Raw genomic sequence first — 20,265 nt, 5'->3', positions numbered from 1 at the left:
GTCAGCGTTAGCATTCAAGGATGACTAAAAAGAGGCTCTTGGTGCCTCCGCGGAGCCCCCGCGCATGCGCGCACCTGCACCCCTGCTTTTAATTGTTGCTGGCATTGCTTTGATCTTCTTTGAAAAGCAAGTTTAGCATTCTGCAAGCCCACTCTCTGGTCCAGGAGATTAGGGCAGAAGCGTTTTAGGAATTTTCAGCAGACGCTCTTTGATTTATTTCACAACACTGAGCAGATTTTCTTCATGCACTTTGAAGACTTTAGAACATAACCCAGAGAAAAGCGGGCATTCAGGCATCAGGAGCAGGCAGCAAACAGGGCCACTAAGTGCACATCTTACTTGTCACCGCTCCCATTAGTGAGCAATTTATTAATGTGATGAGTGTGTGGTAGTGACTGCTACGATTTAGGGATGCTCTGTTTGATTCAGGGTGATGTATTTGTGAGTCCAGCTGAACCCTGGCTTTTGACCCCTGTGTGGGGAACGCTGGGGGTGTGCATGTTAAATCATCAACATATTTTATACTTTGCACTGCAGAACTTTCCTATGAGCATGGTCTTCTGCATCACTGATAATGCTCAGCAAAACCTTGCCCATAATGGAATTAAAAGGCAAAAGTTAAAATGCTCTGAAGCTGGCTTCAGCAAGCTTGCCTTTTAATATTTCATGTCAATAACATTCTTTTTAATTTTCCTTCATCTCAAAAGAACTTCCTTTGAAAAGTGAGGAGGAAAAGACCAAACAGTTTACAATGAAGTTCTTTCTCAAACTGCCTGAAGTATTCAAGGTTACATGCAGATGGATTACATCATCAGCTGTTTTAAAAACTTGTCCAATTAACTTGATTTGGCAGGCATACAGTTGTAAATTATATGTTAAATTCTACATTATTACATGTATTGTATTATGTATAAATTATATATTCCTTTGTCAAATACAGTCTTATTAATTACATTATCCTGCTGGATTCAAAGCCCCTAAGAACGTCTCCATGCTCTTACCGATTTGATCCCGCTGGTATTTTTTATTAGAGATGTTAAGAACACACTATTTGCAACAATTACAATAAATATTTTGCTGCAAATATTTTAAAAGACTCCAACTGAAAGAATCTGCTGGAAACAAACCCTCTATTTAACCATCATGCATGGTTTGTGTGTTTAAATACAGATAACTCATTACCTCTAATATGGCTTCATATTTTACACTCCAGACTGAATTTCAAAAGCAAACTTCTTATTATAATATTAGACCTTAATGTTATAGTAATACTGTATATCAGCTCCTTAGAAATTGTGGGCTAAGTGACATGGGGGGGAGGGGGAAAGGAAAATTTTGCTGTTCTTATTTATCAAGTTGTCAGTAATACTCCAATTAACATCACCTTTATTACCAAGGGAAGCTGGTAAACTGAGGATAATTTGTACTATAAAGTATTACCTTCTACCTTTATATCACCTAATTTTCAAGGACCCTCCTACACTTAAGCACAAAAGATATCACTGAGGATGAAGTAATTCAGTACATGAGTATTTAGTAAACATTTCAGAAGGAATACATTTTGTAAGGATTTTGGATAGATGAAAATTTTGCCTTAAGGCAGAATGCTGTGAAGGCTTGCTTGTGTTCTCTACTGGGAAAACAAAGGGCATAATGCATTTTTAATCTTTTCTTTTCCTGTGTCCTTATTTAAAGAAGCAAAACGATATCATCTCATGACTACGTAAAGCTACAGGATAAGCTGTAATTTTTTGTGATAAAGCATATATGGCATGGTATATGAATTAGAAGAGTTGTTCTTGTTCATTTAAGTCTGCTTATTGTGTATTATATGAACAATTTTGTCTATCTTTGATTGGCATTTTGTCTCAGAATAAGTTCTCAGGAACCTGCAGATACTTTGTACATAGAGTAGTTACATAAACCACTGTACTTTAAGGTGAGACAGTTTTCACAGTGTACAAAATATGTGTGGCTACACAGAATTCACAGTAGTCACACACAGCGATTCTGGGAGAGGAGAAGGGGGAGTGTTTCAAGGTGATTAGAAGAAGAGTTTGCCTTATGTTTAAACACTTCCTTGAAGTCAGACAAGTCAAAGCAGAATGAAGCAAAACAGGATGTGTACAAATCTGGATTTAACTTTTAGTCAATTTTTTATCTGATTAGTGTTCAGAGCTATCCTCCATTCCTGTGGTGCAGTGGACTCTGCCGTTTCCCTGACCTTGCTTCCTGTGGTAGTCATAAAATTGAGTTAAATGGTAGCAGTGCTCTAAATGGCATTCCAAAATACTGCATGAATCTATAAAGCAGTAGAAATTTATCAAACTTGCTTGGTCAATAAAACAGGATACAAATAAATAGGGGTTTATTTGGTAACACAGCATTTAAAATCAACTTTGAAAAATACTGCTCAATGAGAAATGCCCATCTTAAGGGCTGGAGCTTGATGGCAGAGATTTCAGAGGGCACTTCTGGAAGTCTTTATTTGAGCCTGTGGTGTGTGTCTGGAGGAGCAGGGCTCTCCTGTCACCTCCTGTCCCTGCTCTGCCCCTCTGCTCCAGCACACCCAGCCTGGCCAAGGGGCAGCCCTGGGGGAACCACACAGGCTGTAGGAATGGGGCTTGCTGGGCTTTTACTGATGCCTCTCCTCCAGCCTTTTCCTGTCTGCATGAATAACTTCTGTGAATTACTCAGTGTTGGACAAATGGACTTGCTCTTACCAGAGGGGGTTTCACTTCCACAGCCCAGACCCTAGGCTGTTGCAGCAGTGGCAGTGCAGCAACACCTTGGAGTGAAATACTCCTTACATTAGAGTAGGCAGGTGAGAGAAAGGGCTTTTTGCAGGTGTGGAAGGAAAATATGCATATATGCAAATCCTGAAGTGCTTGGATGACATGATGCCATGCAGGTCTACAATTTCATTAAAAAACTATCTTTTTCAAGTAGTTGTCCATTTTTCTGCATAGGACTCATTCAAAGTGGCAGAGTGAAGGTGATGCTGACCCTCTCCTCTTAGACAACTTTATTTTTCAAAAGTATGATGCTTGAGTTTGGTGTTTAGTGAAACAAGGACAAACGTGCCCCAAGCATCCCACAGGATAATTTCTGTGTATCTAGGATGTAAGAAAATGCTAAGTAAAAATAGTAGGAGGCAAAATTAAGTTAGTGACTCATTTGAATTACTGGGAAATCCAGAGTCCTTACCCAAACAGGCATTTCTTAGAAAATGTGCTGGAGGTGCTCTGGACTTGCAGGCTGCATCTTGCCTGGTAAATTAAACCAGTAAATATTTTGAATGGTCCTGGCACCGTTTCAGGTCATGCCACCCAACTTTCCCCAGTTTCTTAGCAGAGTAAGCACAAACAAAGAAAAATTAATGAATTCACTCAATAGGCAGTTTTATTAATAATTTGGCTGTAGCCACCTGGTTTTAGAGGGTGAGAATTCCTTCTGCTTTATCTACCCTAACTTCCTGTCCTGGACCACCAAGGTCCAGGCTCCTGCTCCCAGGATCCAGCTCCTGAGCATTCTGCTCCTGCTTCAGAGCCCCTTTCACCCATCCCTGTGGTGCCACAGGCTGTTTGCCAGCTGAGCGTGGGCTGGTTCAGGATAAGTACAATGGATTGTCTCCCCCTGGTAAATTGATTATGTCCCAGAGCCTGTATGTTATAAAGAAGCCAAAGATAACCACAGCCTTGCCTAATGGGCTGGAGAGTATTTGATTTGCAGTCCTAGGCCGTACATCATCTCAAGTGTCCCGATTTCTTTCTGGAATAACTATACTGTCTTCAATGGCTTTTTTTTCCCCCCGTGTAATGTAGAGGATAATCAGGCCTGTCTTTCCTACACACTTCTACCCTTTTTTCTGTTTTAAGATTTTCCTTTTTCTTTTGCAGCATCTCTGTTATCACGTTTCAGATTTGACACATTCTTCTATTGTGTGTTCTCTGAATGCTCAGCAGCTAACACTGCAATCTGCCTTGCTGATCCTTTCATTTTCCTCCAGAGTGCTGCACTGGAAGGAAAAAATACATTTTTAAAAGTTTTTAACTGGAAAGTTTTGGGGTTTTTTTGCAGGATAAATCTTATACCAGGGCCTCTGAAAGGGAATAGAAATTTTGTGTAAATAAGCAACTGTGGTAGATGATGTTTGTCAGTTCTTGTAGGACCATGTTGCCTGTGAGCAGGAACAGGTTGCAGTTCATTCTCTGAAGTCTGTAGGTATATAAAAGCATTCTTCCTACTGCTTTCTTGTTAGCACATCTGTTCCTCCTGTACACCAGTCTCACAGGATGGGGAAGGGAAGAGGGACAGGGATGCTGTGTTGCTTCCTTTCTCCTCTGTGTGTGCAGGGAAGCTGTGCTGTGCTTGGCTCTGTGGGCAGAGCAGGGCTGTGTCCTGCCCAAACCACCAACATCTTACCTCCAAGATCTCTGTTCCTCCTGCACTGTGTGTTTGTGCTTCACCTTTGGGAAGGGTTTGAGGCTGACTGCAGCCATCTGAGGTTTTTCCCTGGCAAGCCCACACAGACTTGGCTGCTTTGAGACAGGACAGATTTGCTTTGCTTGGGACAGATGGACAAAAAGTCTCAAATCTCAAATCCTCTTTCCTCTGCCTGTAGCCCTGTGGGGACCCTTGTAGGGATGTTGCTAAGAGGAATATTCAGATTGGACTGATAGTTTTGCTTGTTCTACTGTGATATAAACTATAAGACAAGTTTGGGTAGAGCAGGCTGGAGCTCTCCTAGGGCTGTGCTGCTCCAGTTTTCTTAAGGGCACAAGTGAGAGGTGTCACACCAAACAGCCTCGTGGGTGTGTGTGACATGTGAGGGCAAGGAGATCCATGGAAGGCCTGTGTGCTGAGCTGCAGCAAGTCAGACATTGAGAATGTGATTTGGATTGGCTGGACAAGAGGCCCAATTTCATTTCCCTCAACAGAGAAAAAGCTCTGGCTCCAGGGATGGGAGCCTTCTATCCAAGATATTTTCTTTCTCTTGTAATTTCATGCACAACAGAGATCTAAATTTTTACAGTTCTCTAAACCACTAGAAAAAGACAATCTGAGTGATTTAATGCACACCAGCAAGGCATGATAAAGGACTGAGACAGCTTACCTGACTTCTTTGTTCTGTGGTTTTTTTGCTGTGATATGTTCTAAGCTGTCAGTGTTGCTCCTCTACTCAAATTCAGTTGGGGCATTCCTGCAGCTCTTCTCCTTCCAGTTCAGGTTTGCAGCTTTCAGTTTTTATCACTTGTGTTCTTAACAAACAACCAAACCAAGACTAAAGAAGGGAGACTGTAAAAGGATGTTCCTAAACGTTAAATCCCTCAAAGAAACAAAATTAATTTGGAGGATGAGAGACAATAGCTTTTGAATGGGAGAAAATCAAATTTAGTGTAAGTGGCTTATCCAAAGGAGAAAATCCATGAGGTCTTCTCTAGCTTTGTTGACCAATTTCTGTACTTCTTACTAAAGACAAACAAGTGATGTTTTATTGATGGTTGTTTGGGATGGCTGCATTCTGAACAAGCACAGATTTTGACCAGGGCAATAGTTTTTTTTTAAATTTTAATCTTTCATACAGATAAAACCCTGCTGAATTTCAGTGCAGTTTTTATTTTTCTGTTTTCCTGTCCAGCTGACATAGTTGCAGGCTTCTTGATGATTCCAGCATTTTCCTTTTATATAGGATGGCTGTTGTTTTGCAGAACCACATTTTGGCAGCCACTCAAGAGATCTCAGAAAGGGCTGATCTTGCTCTACAAAGTGAGAACAGCTCAACATCATCCTGATAAAACTCACTTTTGGTATTGGGATTACATGCTTAGCTTGGCTGATGACAATCACTGTTTTTCCCCCCATCAAGAGTTGCCTGGCTTGGGGAGCCAAGGAGCCTCCATGCAGGTTGGGGGCTTTTCCTTGGTCCCACTGAGAGCAGCAGAGGTGCTGGTTTGAGGTGGGCTGCACTGGAGCCCTAAGGACCAGCACCCCCCATTTTCTGGTACTGCTGCTCTCAACACCCCCCTCATCTTCAGCAGTGCACTGGGGAGAATATTCCCATGTTGGAGACATACTGATCTTCCCCACTGCTTAGAAAAGAACAAGGGAAAGATGAAAAGGTAAAATTTGCTATGTTGGTGCCTTTCTGACAGCATGGGCAAAAGAAACTTGGATTTTACCATTTTTCAGCTTCTCAAGTGGAGTTCATTCTGGCTTTCTGGGGAGGAAAAATGCCTCAAATGGAGTGATTTGCTGGAAGAGGTTTTGCTGCAGTGGCTCACAGCACAAGGTGCCAGTGGCTGGCTATTTACATCAAATAGAAGGAGAAATGTGATGGGGCTGAATGTATTTTTGGAAGCAAAACAATGTACACATATAAATTTATCATATATAGAGAAATTATTTCATACATCTCCCTCTGTACTGTGTTATAGCAGTATGTATAGTAACATGGGAATTTGAGCATGGAAATTCTGTGTATTGTGACCCCCAAGAACAAAATAAAGAACTGCAGCTCCCAGTTAACCTCACTGGAAAGCACTTGGGTGTGAAGCTAAAACATACATAAGGGTTGCCTAGCAAGCTCTTCCAAATTTCAGCTTCTTTTTGGAGGTCTGAGTCAACCCCATTGCTCTGCAGGCATTGTTAACTAAGAATTTTGTTTGCTTCTTTGAGGGCTTTAGAAGTTAATTAAGGATAAATCAATGCTTGAGCCTTCTGTGAGTGCTGGTCACTCCATCGCCAAAGGGACAATGCAGAAATGGAGGGAGCAAGGAAAAGGTGACAAGAATGATTAAGGGCATGGAAAATTCATGTGAAGAGAGATTGAAAAGACAGATTATTTCTTCTAAAACAGTAACAAGAAGTAGTATAGAAAAGAAAATAAATATATAAAATGAGAAACTAAAGAAAAGAGTGAAACTTTTATTCTGTCTTTGGCCACCAGGACAAAGATTTTCAGTTACATTAAGTATGTTAAATAGAAGACTAATAGAAGAAAAGCTATCAGCAGAATACAACTGCAGCAAGCAACACTTTCTGCAGAATGTTGTTGATGCACAAGTTGTTAGCAGGAATATCAAAAACCAAAGGAGCCACGTGAGAAAAAAAATTCTGTGATAAAAGAGCTAATAATGTTTTAGAAGATGCCTGTAGCTTCATGCAGGTCTTAAGATAATCCCAATATGAGTGTGACCATTTAAGAAATGGGCCTACTTAGAACTTGTCCTCTTGTGCTGTTCCTGTGCCACATCTTGCAGACAAACTGGTGCTTGGTGGAGAGGTCCAAGGGAGAGAAGTGACCCCCTGTGTTTGCATGGCTTGGGAAAAGAAAATACAGGAACCTCAGTAATGGCCAGGGAAATCCTTTTATTTGAATGAACACACACATTAAACCCTTGCTGCTGCTGCAGGGTATTTAGTGGAACTAAATATTTAGGATATTTAGGTGCCATGGGACAGGTCAGGGACAGTGGGGAGGGCTGCAGGTCTCTTCTGTCCAGGCATTCTCAGGGCACAGCCCTGATCCAGCTGTACACAGCTGTACAGAGAGACATGGCAGAGCCCAAGAAAAATTGTGCATTTTTGCTGCTGCTGTTGCTGTCCTCTCCAAAATATGAGGTTTCTGTATGTCTGACCATCAGTACCACATTAAATCCCCGTTAGTTTGTCCAGTATTTTCTATGACGCCAATACAGTGAAAGTGTAGAAATATTGACCATTTTTTAATCCTTGAAGAAACTTTTGTGATGTGTGATAGAAAAAATGTCTGTACTCAGAGATGTGAGGAAACTCATACATACTATTTGTTCCCATAATTTAATAGGGTTTCTCTTTATTACCAAAGATTTGGCTCTTAATAACCTACTGTGACTTAGTAGCAACTTTGTTCTTTATAGATCCTTTTTTAACACTTGTGCACTAAATTTGCATTTGGTCTTCCCAGCAGAGCTGATGAGGGAGTTTAAATTTTTTTCGGTACAGAGTGGGTGAAAAGCAGTGAGTTTAGTTTTCATATCAGGAGGGGGTAATGACTGGCAATTTTGACTATCATGATAGATGATATTATTAAAAAAAGTTTGTCACTGATGGCCATCTTTGGTAAATACTTCCTTTATCCTTGCATCGCCTCTGGTGTATGTCTGCCTTCTGCGGAGAAAAAAAATAAAGTATTTGGGGATTTTTAGAAGTTTTAGGATTTCTTTTCCCATTTCACTGACTGCTTTTAGAAACTCTGTTACCATGAATGCAGTTACACAGATTTAGGGAGAAGCAATATTAGTCTTTGCAGTGGGGTAGAATAACATTTTTAGACATAAACTAGTGGCTATTTTGTTTCTCTCCAGGCTGGAAGTGCTCACTGAGTCCTACTGGCTGCTGGGAATTCTTATTTCTAGCAGAAATGATCTTCCATTTTCAGTCCTGCAGGGCAATAAAATAGTGGACTACACAGCCTTAATGTATAGCTTTGCTGAGAAACTACAGCTGTCTTGGGACTGCATTTTTTGCCTACTTTGGGCCCCAGGCAACTATAAATGCTGGGAGTGAGAAAGGAAGCATTTGTGGCAGTTATCTTTAAGAGCACTGGCATCTGCTGGAAGCTGGTCAGGCTTTGGGTGGGTTAGACAAAGGCAAAACGCACGATGGATTTACATGTGGTTCTGCGTGGCCTTTCAGGTTAATTCAATTGTTGCTATGGTTTATTTGTAACCCATACTGGGCTCTGTGGCTCTACTGTGCTAGTGGGGAATTTTCTGTGCCAATTCATATTAAGGAGCAGCTGTGCCCTCATGAGCATGTATTGGAGTTAGTTAAGATGCACAAAACATGGCAAAGGAGAAGTTTGTTATTTTTTATCTCTCTGGTTACTCCTTTAAGAAATCTTTCCTCTTCCAGATTTATACTTGCCATATACTCATATACTTGTAAAACATTACATGCAGGCACAGCTGAAATGTGGGAAATGCAATTTAGAAACCAGCACTGGTTGAAATCACTTTTTTTGTGGCAGGTAGGTCAGTGTGATATACCATCACTTCCAGAATTGCAGTTGTCTGAACTGCAAGGCCAGTAAAACTCTGACAACCTGAGAAAAAAAAAAATTGGGTGCTTTTACACCAGTAGATCTCAGGTGACTTCAGGTGCACATTTTACAGATATATCCTATTCTAAGCACACACTGATTTCCTTGGAGTTATCCACGAAATTTTAAATTCTTTAAATTCTTTGGGAAGCTACCATGATGTCATCATGCAAAGATACTCTTCCAAATCAGCCTAAAGAATCGCAGCCTTTCATTGTGTATCTCCTGTTTGTGAAGACCAGGATGCTGGAGTCCTGTTTTCACAAAACTTTTAGAAATAAGGGCTCTAAACTGTCATACTCATGCAGTCCCACTCAGTGGTCTTTTGTGGTTTTGTATAGAAAAACATTCCCCAGCTGAGTAACCTAAACATGGTCTTCAATTTTACTGACCCTCTGGAAAGCAGTATTATCCCCAAAGATACCTGGGCTTTCCTGGCGTGGATAGCAGGGCAATATTATCATTATTTCAGAGAAATGTCATTAGACCTATGCTGTCATGTCTTCCTTGGCAATGTGAGCCTTGTAGGAGATATCTGCCTCCTTCAGGAGCTTCTGGACTATTCAGATTGCTTCTTCATTGATGAGAGGTTGCTGAAAGAATAAAAGTAAAACTATTTTCTCAAGCTGTATTGCATAGGCAGGATCTTTGGTTCTGTGCAATTTTTATGTCTGCTGGACACCTGGAGATGTGTACAAGACCACGATGGCTTCTCATTCAATTTGGTAGGATAAGACTGTGCAAATGTGTGAATTTAAAGAGAGGGAATACAACAAAGAAATCAAAGAAATTAAAAAAAAAAAAAAAAGAAGGAAAACTCATTTTTCATTTAAAGTTAGCCATGGTTTCTTTGCCTTTCCCTTTCTTCATGGCCTCGACTTTTTTGGGGAAAGGGGAATGATAATGACATGAGTCATCACCAGGAAACACACACGATGCTAAAATAATTGAAATTTTAGGTTTCACAGGCCACAATCAAAATTGAGGTTTTGTTAGGAGAATGATTCTCAAGCCTGTATTTGGCTGTGATGCTCTCAAAAAGAAACAGCATCCCTGGGTTTTAGATCATTTAAAAATCAAGCAAAGTAATCCCCCCTGTCCCAAGGTTCAGAGTTATAGTCAGATATAGAGAATGTGGTACAAGAGGGCAGATAGTGAACTGAACTGGACACATGAAGGCTGCATTGACAGTCAAAGAAATTTATTTTGCTTTCTTCTTTTTTCTTTCTTTTTTTTTTTTTTTTTTTGTTTCTGTTCCTCCCAAGATCTATCACATTCAAGTCTAGATAAAAACGATTTGTCCAGAGTGTGGATGTGTAATGTTATGTTTGATGCTGTGTCTTTCAAAATCTTACTCTCAGTCATTTTTTCAATATATCCCTTTATCCCTTTTCTGAAGGGACACAGATATCAGATATAGTTGCTTTTTCTGAGAAGGATAGAAAATATACATGCAAATATTCCCTGTATGTAAGCAGCTCTTTTATTCCTGGACAAAAAGTATGCTAAAATCAAGCTAAAGCTTGAAAATATGTTTCAATAACTCAAAAATAAATGATAATAAAGCTGTAATTATCCCCAAAGCTACAAATACAGTAAATAAGTTAAAGCTAAATTTATAACACCTGAAAGCTTATCAAGTATGCAAAAGCAAAACAAAGGCAGCCAAATGACTTTAGCTTCACCCTGTAGTAACACTAAGCAAATTTAGTTAGAGAATAATGATGTTTATAGTCCTAGGTCCATTTGTTAAAAAAAAGAGCTTATCTTATTTTTTTCATTTTTAAAATCTCATTGTCTTATGCCTGCATCCATTGCAGAACAAATTAAATGTACTAACGTTGAGGAAAAAAAAAAAGGTGTTTTAAAGGTCTTATTCCTCCATACCTAGCATATAGATTACATATATTCTTAATCTTCATTATGCATTTTATTAAAAAGTGTAGTCTTGAATAATTTAGAATTGTCAGCATTTTAATTTAAAATATCTGAGCAATATGTTCATTTCACAAAAAAATTAACACAGTGTTCTTGTGATCATGCCTGCTTAAGCAGATTTGTTTCTTGATTGATAGAATATTAGGCAGGTCAGGTTGGAAGGGTTTGGTGTACACTCAGCTATCACTTTTAATAAACAGTAAATTCTTTGTTTAGTGTCTCTGCATTTTCTTAATAATTATCCATGGAAAGCTTTATTCTTTCTTATATTTTGCTAATTCTAGAATAATTTTGTCACACTTATTTCTGGACTAACTCAAGTGGTTTCTATTTTAATTTGCTAAACAAAAAATTCTTTAAAATGTGGAAATATTAGCCCTGTTTCCTGGACTTAATTTTTGGTTTGGTGCAAATTTGGGGATCAGTTGCAAAATCTATTTTCATTAATATATAGTCATGAAATTATGTTTCTTTTTCTAAATAAACTGAAAAGTTGACATTTCCCTCAGATCCTAGATCTCCTGTTAGTCAGATCTGAGGTGACAGTGGCTAGGAAAGAAGAGCAGTGTTTTAGATATGAAATTATTTTTGTTTGCTTTGGACTGAACATTTTTCATGCTCCTGGTACCAGCTAGAAGAGAATGATTCATGTGCCATCATCACTGGCTGGACTTTGAATACCTGAAGGCATTGCTTAGAGAATTTGCATTAAGTATTTGCAGCATCCTCTCTGGAGGCAGCTTTGAGGGGGAATTGCTCGTGTTTAATGACTGCAGAGCTCAGGTGAGCACTAGCCATGTTCTTAAGTGGGATGCTCCAGTCAGCTCTCCTGCCTGTACTGTGTCACCTGAGCTTCTCAAATTCCATTTTTGCAAGTAAATCAAGAGAAAAGATTCAATATTACTCATTAGCCTCCGTTACATCTGATTTTAGTTCTATGGTTACCTATACTCATAATCCTTACCAGGGCATATACATATATTTCTCTCTAAAACATTTCAGTAAACACTGTAGCTTCAATGGATTTTCCAATTTCCTTAAGTGGATTTTCCAGTAGATGACAGATGAAGATTTCTCTGAGCTCTCTTTTGCTGCCTTGCCCCTCTGTGACACCAATGGGTGCTGAGTATCACAAAGCCATGTGGCAGAAATCACAGCGCCTGTCACTGGCTGGTGACGTGGCCTAACACTTCTGCTGGTAAGCAAGGCACACCTCCAAACCAGCCTGGACAGGTATCTGTGGGCTCCATTTCTGGACAGACTCGATGCCTCCTTGTTTGAGAGGAGAGTTTTTTACCTCTTTAGGTTCAGAGACTCACCTAACAAAACATGGTGGCAAGACTGGCTCTCAGTTTTGTCAATTAAAGAAATACAGCAAGTCTCTTCATGCCCTTCTTTAAATGTGGATAAGCTGCCTTTATGCTGCAGAGTGCTTCATTCACAAGTGGAGTGCATGGATTTGAAAATCTATGTGTTGTACCTGAGGAAATAGTTGCACTTCATGCTTCTCCCTGTCTCTGTGTGGACAGCCAAGTATTAGGAATATTTTAGAACCTCATTGTGAAGAGGATTGAGGGGTTTCCAAGAATACTGTTTATGGTTTGTTTAAGGTTATCAATTGTGTGTCAAATAAAAAGCTCACTGAAGATGATCATGGTGCAGTACTTTGAACTCATTTAACTCAACATTATTTACAGAATATTTATCTTGGTTATAGCAGTTTTTGTCATGCAGCGATATTACTTCTCCATTATATACTGCATGTGACCACCATATAAGTTTGATAATAAATGTTGGGAAATAAAAAACAGAGTAAGTGCCTCAGTATGATAGCAATTCCCATGTGATGGGAAATAATGTCATAAACTTCAAATTACCTTTTAAATAAATGTTTATGTCCAACCCATCCATTAGATCATAGCCTGAAGGTCAGGAGGATCGTTTCTTCATCTTTCACTGTATGCATTATGGTTGCTTTTTTAGGTGTAAATGATGTTTTTAAATGAAGAATGGCACTCAAACTATACACAAACAATGGCTAGACATTACTGAGTCTCAGCATGGCAGAAATAGCCTCAGCCACTCTGCTAAATATAGAAATGCAGCAGTAAATTGAATTCATTCTTAGAAAATATTTTTAATGGCTGAGACAATACAGAAATACAGTTTGTGTCATTCTCACAGTATGAAGCTTTGACATTTTAGTCAAGTTTGAGTTCTAGTTGTGGTTTGGTAAATGGCTGATTTGCAAAATGCTTGTGAGAGTAAATATTTTGGAGAGGAAGGCAAAGCATACCTGAGCATGCGGAGAAGTGCACGGGTGACAGATATTGTACTTACGAGGGTCTGAACCATCCAGGGCTTTGTGCATTTGTGAAGAGATGCCCGCTCAGAAAGTTCCATGGGATGGTGTGAAACACCCCACACTGTGAGACCCCACTGTTCCCAATGTCTTTTGTAGGAGGGGAACGCTGATGACCCATCTCAAGGCCAGATTCCACATAAAGACATTTCCCTGCTTTGAGCTGGATGTCCCTCGTCCGTATGTCCTGGGGGAACCCATGTGGCTCCCCAGAACACCCTGTGCACCAAAGCTTTTACATGTGGTGGTCTGGAACATGTTATCCCTGCAGTGCCAGGCTAGAAACCCAAGTGGGAGCTGGAATGGCTGGGCTGGCAGAGAGGTGGCTTTGGAGACGCAGAAGCTGGAGCTGTGTTGAGGTGGCTGATGTGTGTGTGGGGATGGGGCAGGTTCCTCACCCAGGGCTGGGCTGGCTGGGAGAGGGGGAAGGAAGAGCTGTCGAGGGCTGTCAGACTGATCTGGAAATAAATTCAAACCAAAAACTTCTGTTTACAGGCAGGGGAAAACCCATTGTCATGGAGATTTAAAACTCCAATCCAGAAATTCAGGGGCGTTTTTGCTTCAGTTATGATTTGACCTTCCTGTTTACATTTAACATTTTTTGCAGCAGAGTGCAGTGACGTGGTTGCTTTGTTTGAGGTATTTGACAGTTACAGCAGTTCTGGGAATTATTGTTTTGGCTCTATCTATGTCAGGAAAGAAATACGTTAATATTTGAGATAAGGTATATGTTTTTTAAACATATTTAAATTTGTTATGATTCTCAACTTCACCTTCTTCCACAAGGTCCATGAACATGTTAAACTTCATTATAAAACAACATTTCTTAGTAACATATTAAATAGTTTATGTACAAAAAGATCTTTTGGTTAGAGGTTAATCTGTTCTAGAACCAATTGTCTATAATATTGTTTCTTTTGTCATTATAATTCATGTACAAATGGTACATTAATTTCTTAGAGATCGCTTGATCTCAATTCTTTTTTGTTAACAGAGGTCTATAATCCTTTCTACAGCAACCACTTGTAAAAGCAGAGGATTATGACTTGAGGCAGGATATGAACAGCAGGAACAGATCAACTTAAAAACAAAGATCCTGTTTGAGTACAAATGCTATTGTTAGCACAGAGTTGGGGTGAGTCAAGTGGCAGGATGTCTATTAGAATATAATAAATTCATATCAACGCCGCATGGCATGCTAGCCAGAAGACAGATCCTTCTAGCAATTATGTGACAGACTTCTTTTTTTTATACCTTTACTTATTATACTTTTGCTTAGTCCAATAAACCATTCCCTCTAGGAATGGCTGATGTCTAAACATCTGAGCAGCTTTTTGGTTTTTTTGTCAGTTTATTTTCCTGTCTAAAAAGCTTCCACTCTGTTATACTTTTTTCCAAAATCTGCTAAAAGCAGGGTTTGAAATTACACTACTGCAGGGTCATTCTGAGGTTAGTAATAGACATTGAGGACTATTGCTAGCCTTTCTTATAAAGTGTGTGATCCTCCAGAGAAAAGGAGGAAAAGAGGTTTTTCCTTTGTTCCTATATATAAAAATAAGAGACACACTGACATTTTTTCCTTTATTAAAAAATAAAGTCTTGGGTTTAATACTGATAGTTTAACTGACCTATCTAACACCAATATATTGTGACTCAATTCAGCATATTTTTGAAGTTTAATTTATTTTTCTAATATTTTTCATGTTAAGGTTAGTAGGAAGCTAAAAAGTACCAAGTGACAGAATAGATACCACTCAAGTGTGGAAAACACCTACTTTTGGTAAAAATTAGAAAAACTCTTTCATGGCCTAGACAAAATCAATAAATATACAAAAACACAATGATGGAGTCAGGTAGCAGTTTCACTTGTGACAGTCTTCTGTACAGTTATTCCAACAACTGACACCACATAGAATTAGTAATCTTTGCTTCCCAAGCTTCTGTTGACTGTATTTTTGTAATAGACAGTGAAATATATCCTGTCTATAAATGATACAAATTTTATCTCAGTGTATCTTAATTTGTACATGCATGCATACGTGTATGTATATATGCATATACATCCTGTATTAGATGCTATCAAATAGTAAAAGTCGACATAAGCATCTCTAATGGCAAATAAGACAGAAATTTTGGTAGAAAAGAATATTTGAAGGGGTCTTTAATCATTGTCATGTGGTGACAGGAGGACACTCTGTACAATGGTTTCAGGGAGTTTGTTTGAATGCTTGCTGCTGCATGGATTGGGATCCCCCTTCAGTCTCCTAGAGTTTGCAAGGTTATAAAAAGCCCCAGACATAGTCTTAAGTTATATTTCAAACTCCTGTCTGAAAAAAAGATTTTATTGCAGTTGATAAATAATGGTTTTCAGATCGTCATACTGATGGCACTTGGGCTGCAATTAAATTATCAATGAATAAGAAAACAAAAGCCATAGCATTCCAATGGTATGAATTTTTCAGCCTGTATTATTTTGTTAGCCTGTGGCAAAAGATTGAGCTCTTAGTACTCATCTGTGCAGAATGAGTAATCTGAGACAAATGTGTACCCACACTGGGTGTGCAATTTGGCCACATCTTATAGACTTGCCAAGGGGCCTCGCAGCCAAGGACCCCTCATGGACAGTAGTCATATGTTAAAAATGATCATTTTATTACAATATCTGTGATCTCACCACCACAACTGATTTGAACAGCATTACAACATGACAGTGTGACTGTGGGTCTGCTCATCCTATAAGAATCAGAATTTTATATTATCAGGAGTTGGTTTTACCAGCAGGATTTTCTGCTACCTAACCAGAATTCTGTATATTTGCACGAATTCTGTGCATAAGAGCAACTGAAAATACGTATTCCCAGTGCTATCTATTTTGGTGTTTCAACATGACTTGCATTAGTGTGTGTGATAGCTTGAATTTTCTTTCTTTGCCAAAGCTGCTTAAACAATACAATGACAGATTTCTGCTTTTATTCTTTGTTAATGTCATTCTTCATCCTCTCTGCCCCACATCAGGGAGGAAGTGTTGCGAGTTTGCTATTTTAATGAAGAGAAATGAGGCATCTATCAAGGAGGATTTACACTGGAGAGCACATCAATTCAGTTGCCTTGAGCTTGCTGAGTTTGCATATCCAGGGCCAAGCAGTGCTCTCAATTACTCCCGTGCAACCCCATTAACTTCAGGAGGTTGTGTGGTTCAAAAGTGGCTTTGCAGAATGTGGGGGAGAAAAGAAAATATATATTTGCTGGAGTAGTCAAGCTCCAAAATATGATTTTTGGTTATCTATATGGAGATGTGCATGCAGTCATAATTGCACTTTTGAAAGGTTAGGGCAGTGATCGTGCAGTAATTTCATTGAGCGTCCCTTTGTAGCTGTGCTTAGCAGAACAGACAGCCACCCAAAAATTACTGCAGTGAGGGGGGAAACACTTCCAGCCCTGGGAACATATTGTAAATCATATGTCTTTAGTAGACTCTGTCCTGTAATTACTCTTAACTGTGGGTTGTTTGCTCCTCTCTCTCTCTCTAGGAGCTATGCCGGCAGCGCATGGCAGTGAAGAGCTCTGACCGCCCCGAGCCCCTGCACTCCTCCCGAATCAACAGCGTCTCCTCCCAGTTCAGTGATGGGCCCATCCCCAGCCCCTCAGCCCGCAGCAGCACCTCATCCTGGTGTGAGGAGCCAGCCCAGTCCAACATGGACATCTCCACCGGTCACATGATCCTGGTAAGGCACTTTCATCTTCGTGGCACCAGAAACTTCGACAGAATTTCAGGCACCTGCTCAGCTTTTGGAAAGAGAGAGCATTAAATGACAGGGAAGATGCGTTTTCACAGGTGGAAAATATTCCTGAGCTTCACTGATAATCTTAACTTTGTATAATTAAAACAGGCATTTTTATTTCCTTTTTGTTTTTCATTATATTTTTGTTTTTCTTCTCTTGGGAACGTTCTTTTAACGTGAACATATGAATTGTTTGCATGCTTACTTTTAAGACAAAAAAGCCCTGTGGTGTCCTCTTGTCCTGTTAATTTATGTTTAGCTCAGCTTGGACAACTGAAGAAAGCTGCCAAATTTCTGATCAGCTCACTGCTTTCTCTCATGTCTTTCCAGTGTGTGGAGGTATCTGAGCTGAGAAGGCAACAGAAGATTAGTGATATGGAGCAATTTATTTCTGTCACCTTAGAAAAGGGATCTGAATTTTAAGTCTTGCCTGGATTTTTTTGTTTTGTCCTTGGATGAATTTCTTCCAAGCTGGATTTCTCGTGTTTGAAATGATCCAAATATATTCTATTGATGGAGTCTATGTTGGAAATCTTGGGTTACTTCCAAGCACAGCTTGACACCAGTATCAGTGTAGAAGATGGACACATTAGGAGTTTTTTGTGTGTAAGAGTCAGAGTCCAGTGGTTGGGACTGATGGAGCTTGTTTCTGTCCTGCTGGGAGAGCTGTAGAGTAATCCTCTACTTTTTGTGCCTTATTTTCATCTTTCTTTAAATATTTACTGTCTCTCTAGAGTGCATTGACATTTTCTGAGTAGAAGTTAGGTTGTGGTGAAGAATTTGACCAAAAGTTGTGTTATTTTGCTTGTATATTTGACTTCTGTTTTTACCTAAAATAAGCATCTTTTCCAGTTGATAGTTTGCCGTGTTTTTGGAAACCTCTCTCCATCATGCCATACTTTTAGGTCATAATTTTTTAACTTCTTTCTTTTTCTGGACTTATATTTGAAGGTACTATCTTCTGAGGTATGTTCCAAGTTCTTACAAGACAACCCCATGTAATGGTGGAAGGAATAAAGGCAGGCAAAACCCAAAAACCAAATTTGACCTCAGCCAAGTTGCTGACCTTCTTCAGCCTTGATTCAGTCAGCTATAAAACTGAGCAAAAGCAGGGTAGGATTTTAAACCAGATGCTTCCTCAGAGTTTATGATCCTGGGTAAATACATTGCTGCCATCCCCCTCCAAAAGTAATTAATTAATTATTATGTTAATATCCGGTAGACAAGTGCAGTTTGAAAGGGTTGTTACCATGACAGAAAAACAATTTGTTACGGTTTTGACTGTTCCACTATTGCCAAACCATAATTAAACTTCACTTGATTTCCTTTCATAGTTAAGTAAAATACTTGGGGCCTGGGGGTGGGAGGATTTGGAACCCCAAACATTTCCAGTTGCCCAATCTCAAAATAAATACAAATTTTGAGGCAAAAAAGGTTCAAAAAGATCTAGGTAATATATTTGTATGGAAATTAGAGCAAGATTTCCTATGTAGTTGGAAATACTCATTTAACATTTGCAAACAGTTTCAACTACTTCAAATTGAGCAAAATCATTTTCAGTGATATTATTGGGGAACATAAAAAGTCATCTCAAAATCATGCTTAAAGGAGATAAAGTTGCCTAGGGGTACCACTTATTCTGGCTCTGCAAATTTCTGCAAAATTGCAATAAGGAATTGTCTTCATATGGCAGTAAATAAACTTCAAAAAATAGTCAGATTGGTCAAGATCACTGTTGTGGTGTTCAGTGTCCATAATTCAGTCAATCCTGTTTAACCCTGGATGAGCTCATGCATATGTTAACCATCTAACAGCAGATGTTATATCTTACATGGTGAGGGTTCAAAGAAGGGTAAAGAAATGCTGTAGGGTTTTAAGAGTGCAAGCCACACAGAAAGAGTAAAAACAGTTAATTTGTTAAGTCTAACCTGAACAAACAAAAATCAGTGATTCAGGGGAGTCTGCCTATGTGCTGTGACATACAGGATGGGGAAAAATTGGTCTTAATGGACTCAGATGATACAATTAGGGAGAAAATATGTGTCAGCATCAAAATATGCATTTATCTTAGCTATCAGGGCAAGCCTAATAGGAGGGTCAGGCAGGCAGTGGGGTGTTTACTTAAGGAAGCAGTTAAACCATAAATACAAGATTTGCTGAAGGCAAAGCTGGGTTAGGTTTACATGGAAGGATCAGCATCCCTCAGCTACTGCACAGAAGCAGATGATTGGGCTTGATCAGAAATGCTCATGTTTTGTGTCACTGTGGGTCACAATGAAACCAGAGAGCTGACCCAGTTTATGTTCTGCTCAAAATTAAATGCACAGCTCTGTAATGCCTTATTTACCTGAATTTCTCTCCTTCTGGGGATGCTGTGACTTGTTGGACCTCAGCAACAGAAGCAGCTCAGCAGAGGTGAACTCTTCCTCTCTTTGCCTTGCAGATACCAGTGGAGGAGAGTGAGGAGACAGTTTGCAACTTTTATGCCATTCAATAAAAGACATTTTTCAGTTCTTCTAATTTCCCTCTGCCAAAATCTTCTTCCTTTTAAATTTTTTAGGTATTTTCTTTGAAAAATATCTCAGTGCCCAAAAAAGCCATGACAAATATTAGCAAGGGGCCTAGTAAGAATGGCAAATACCCTTTGCTTTGCAGGGTAAATGCACTTATAAGTCTGCAAATGTGTTTTTGAGCTCCACAATGTGCAGTGAAGGGGTAGTTAGCTGAGCTAAGGCTTCTCAGTCCTTATTGCTCATAGGTGCAAGAATCTCCCTAGAGAAAGTAAAACAATGGATTACTGTATAAAGTGGCAGCAGGAAATAATTTCTTTTGATTCATAAACAGAATAAAACTTTAATGAAAATAGCTTAGAAGTGTGTGACTGCTGAATGATTCCATGTAATCATATTCAGAGGTAGCATTGATCAGAAATACTTCTATAAAGCTGTTGAATTTGCTGGAAAATGCTATCAGTCATACCTGCAGTCATATCTAAGTCAGCTCAGCTTAGGGTTTGTTGGAGCTTGGGTTGGCCACAGGTACTGTTTTCTTGGAGTACTTTCCATTTGTTAGCCCATTGTTTATAGTGCTCAAGGTGT

At 39.3% G+C, this 20,265-nt stretch overlaps 1 protein-coding gene across 1 annotated transcript in view; it reads left to right on the top strand.

Moving 5' to 3' along the window:
* The window catches only part of PTPRN2 (protein tyrosine phosphatase receptor type N2), a 636,567-nt gene that overhangs the window by 533,865 nt on the left and 82,437 nt on the right, over positions 1-20,265 (top strand). The window contains exon 14 of the mRNA XM_063183049.1: positions 16,916-17,110. Within this exon, the coding sequence (XP_063039119.1) occupies positions 16,916-17,110 (195 nt within the window). The remainder of the gene's footprint in view (positions 1-16,915; positions 17,111-20,265) is intronic.

Source organism: Melospiza melodia, chromosome 1 (assembly GCF_035770615.1).
Source record: "Melospiza melodia melodia isolate bMelMel2 chromosome 1, bMelMel2.pri, whole genome shotgun sequence".
Lineage (NCBI taxonomy): Eukaryota > Metazoa > Chordata > Aves > Passeriformes > Passerellidae > Melospiza > Melospiza melodia.
Note: the sequence above shows the minus strand (reverse complement) of the source record. Positions and strands in the feature narration are given on the sequence as shown.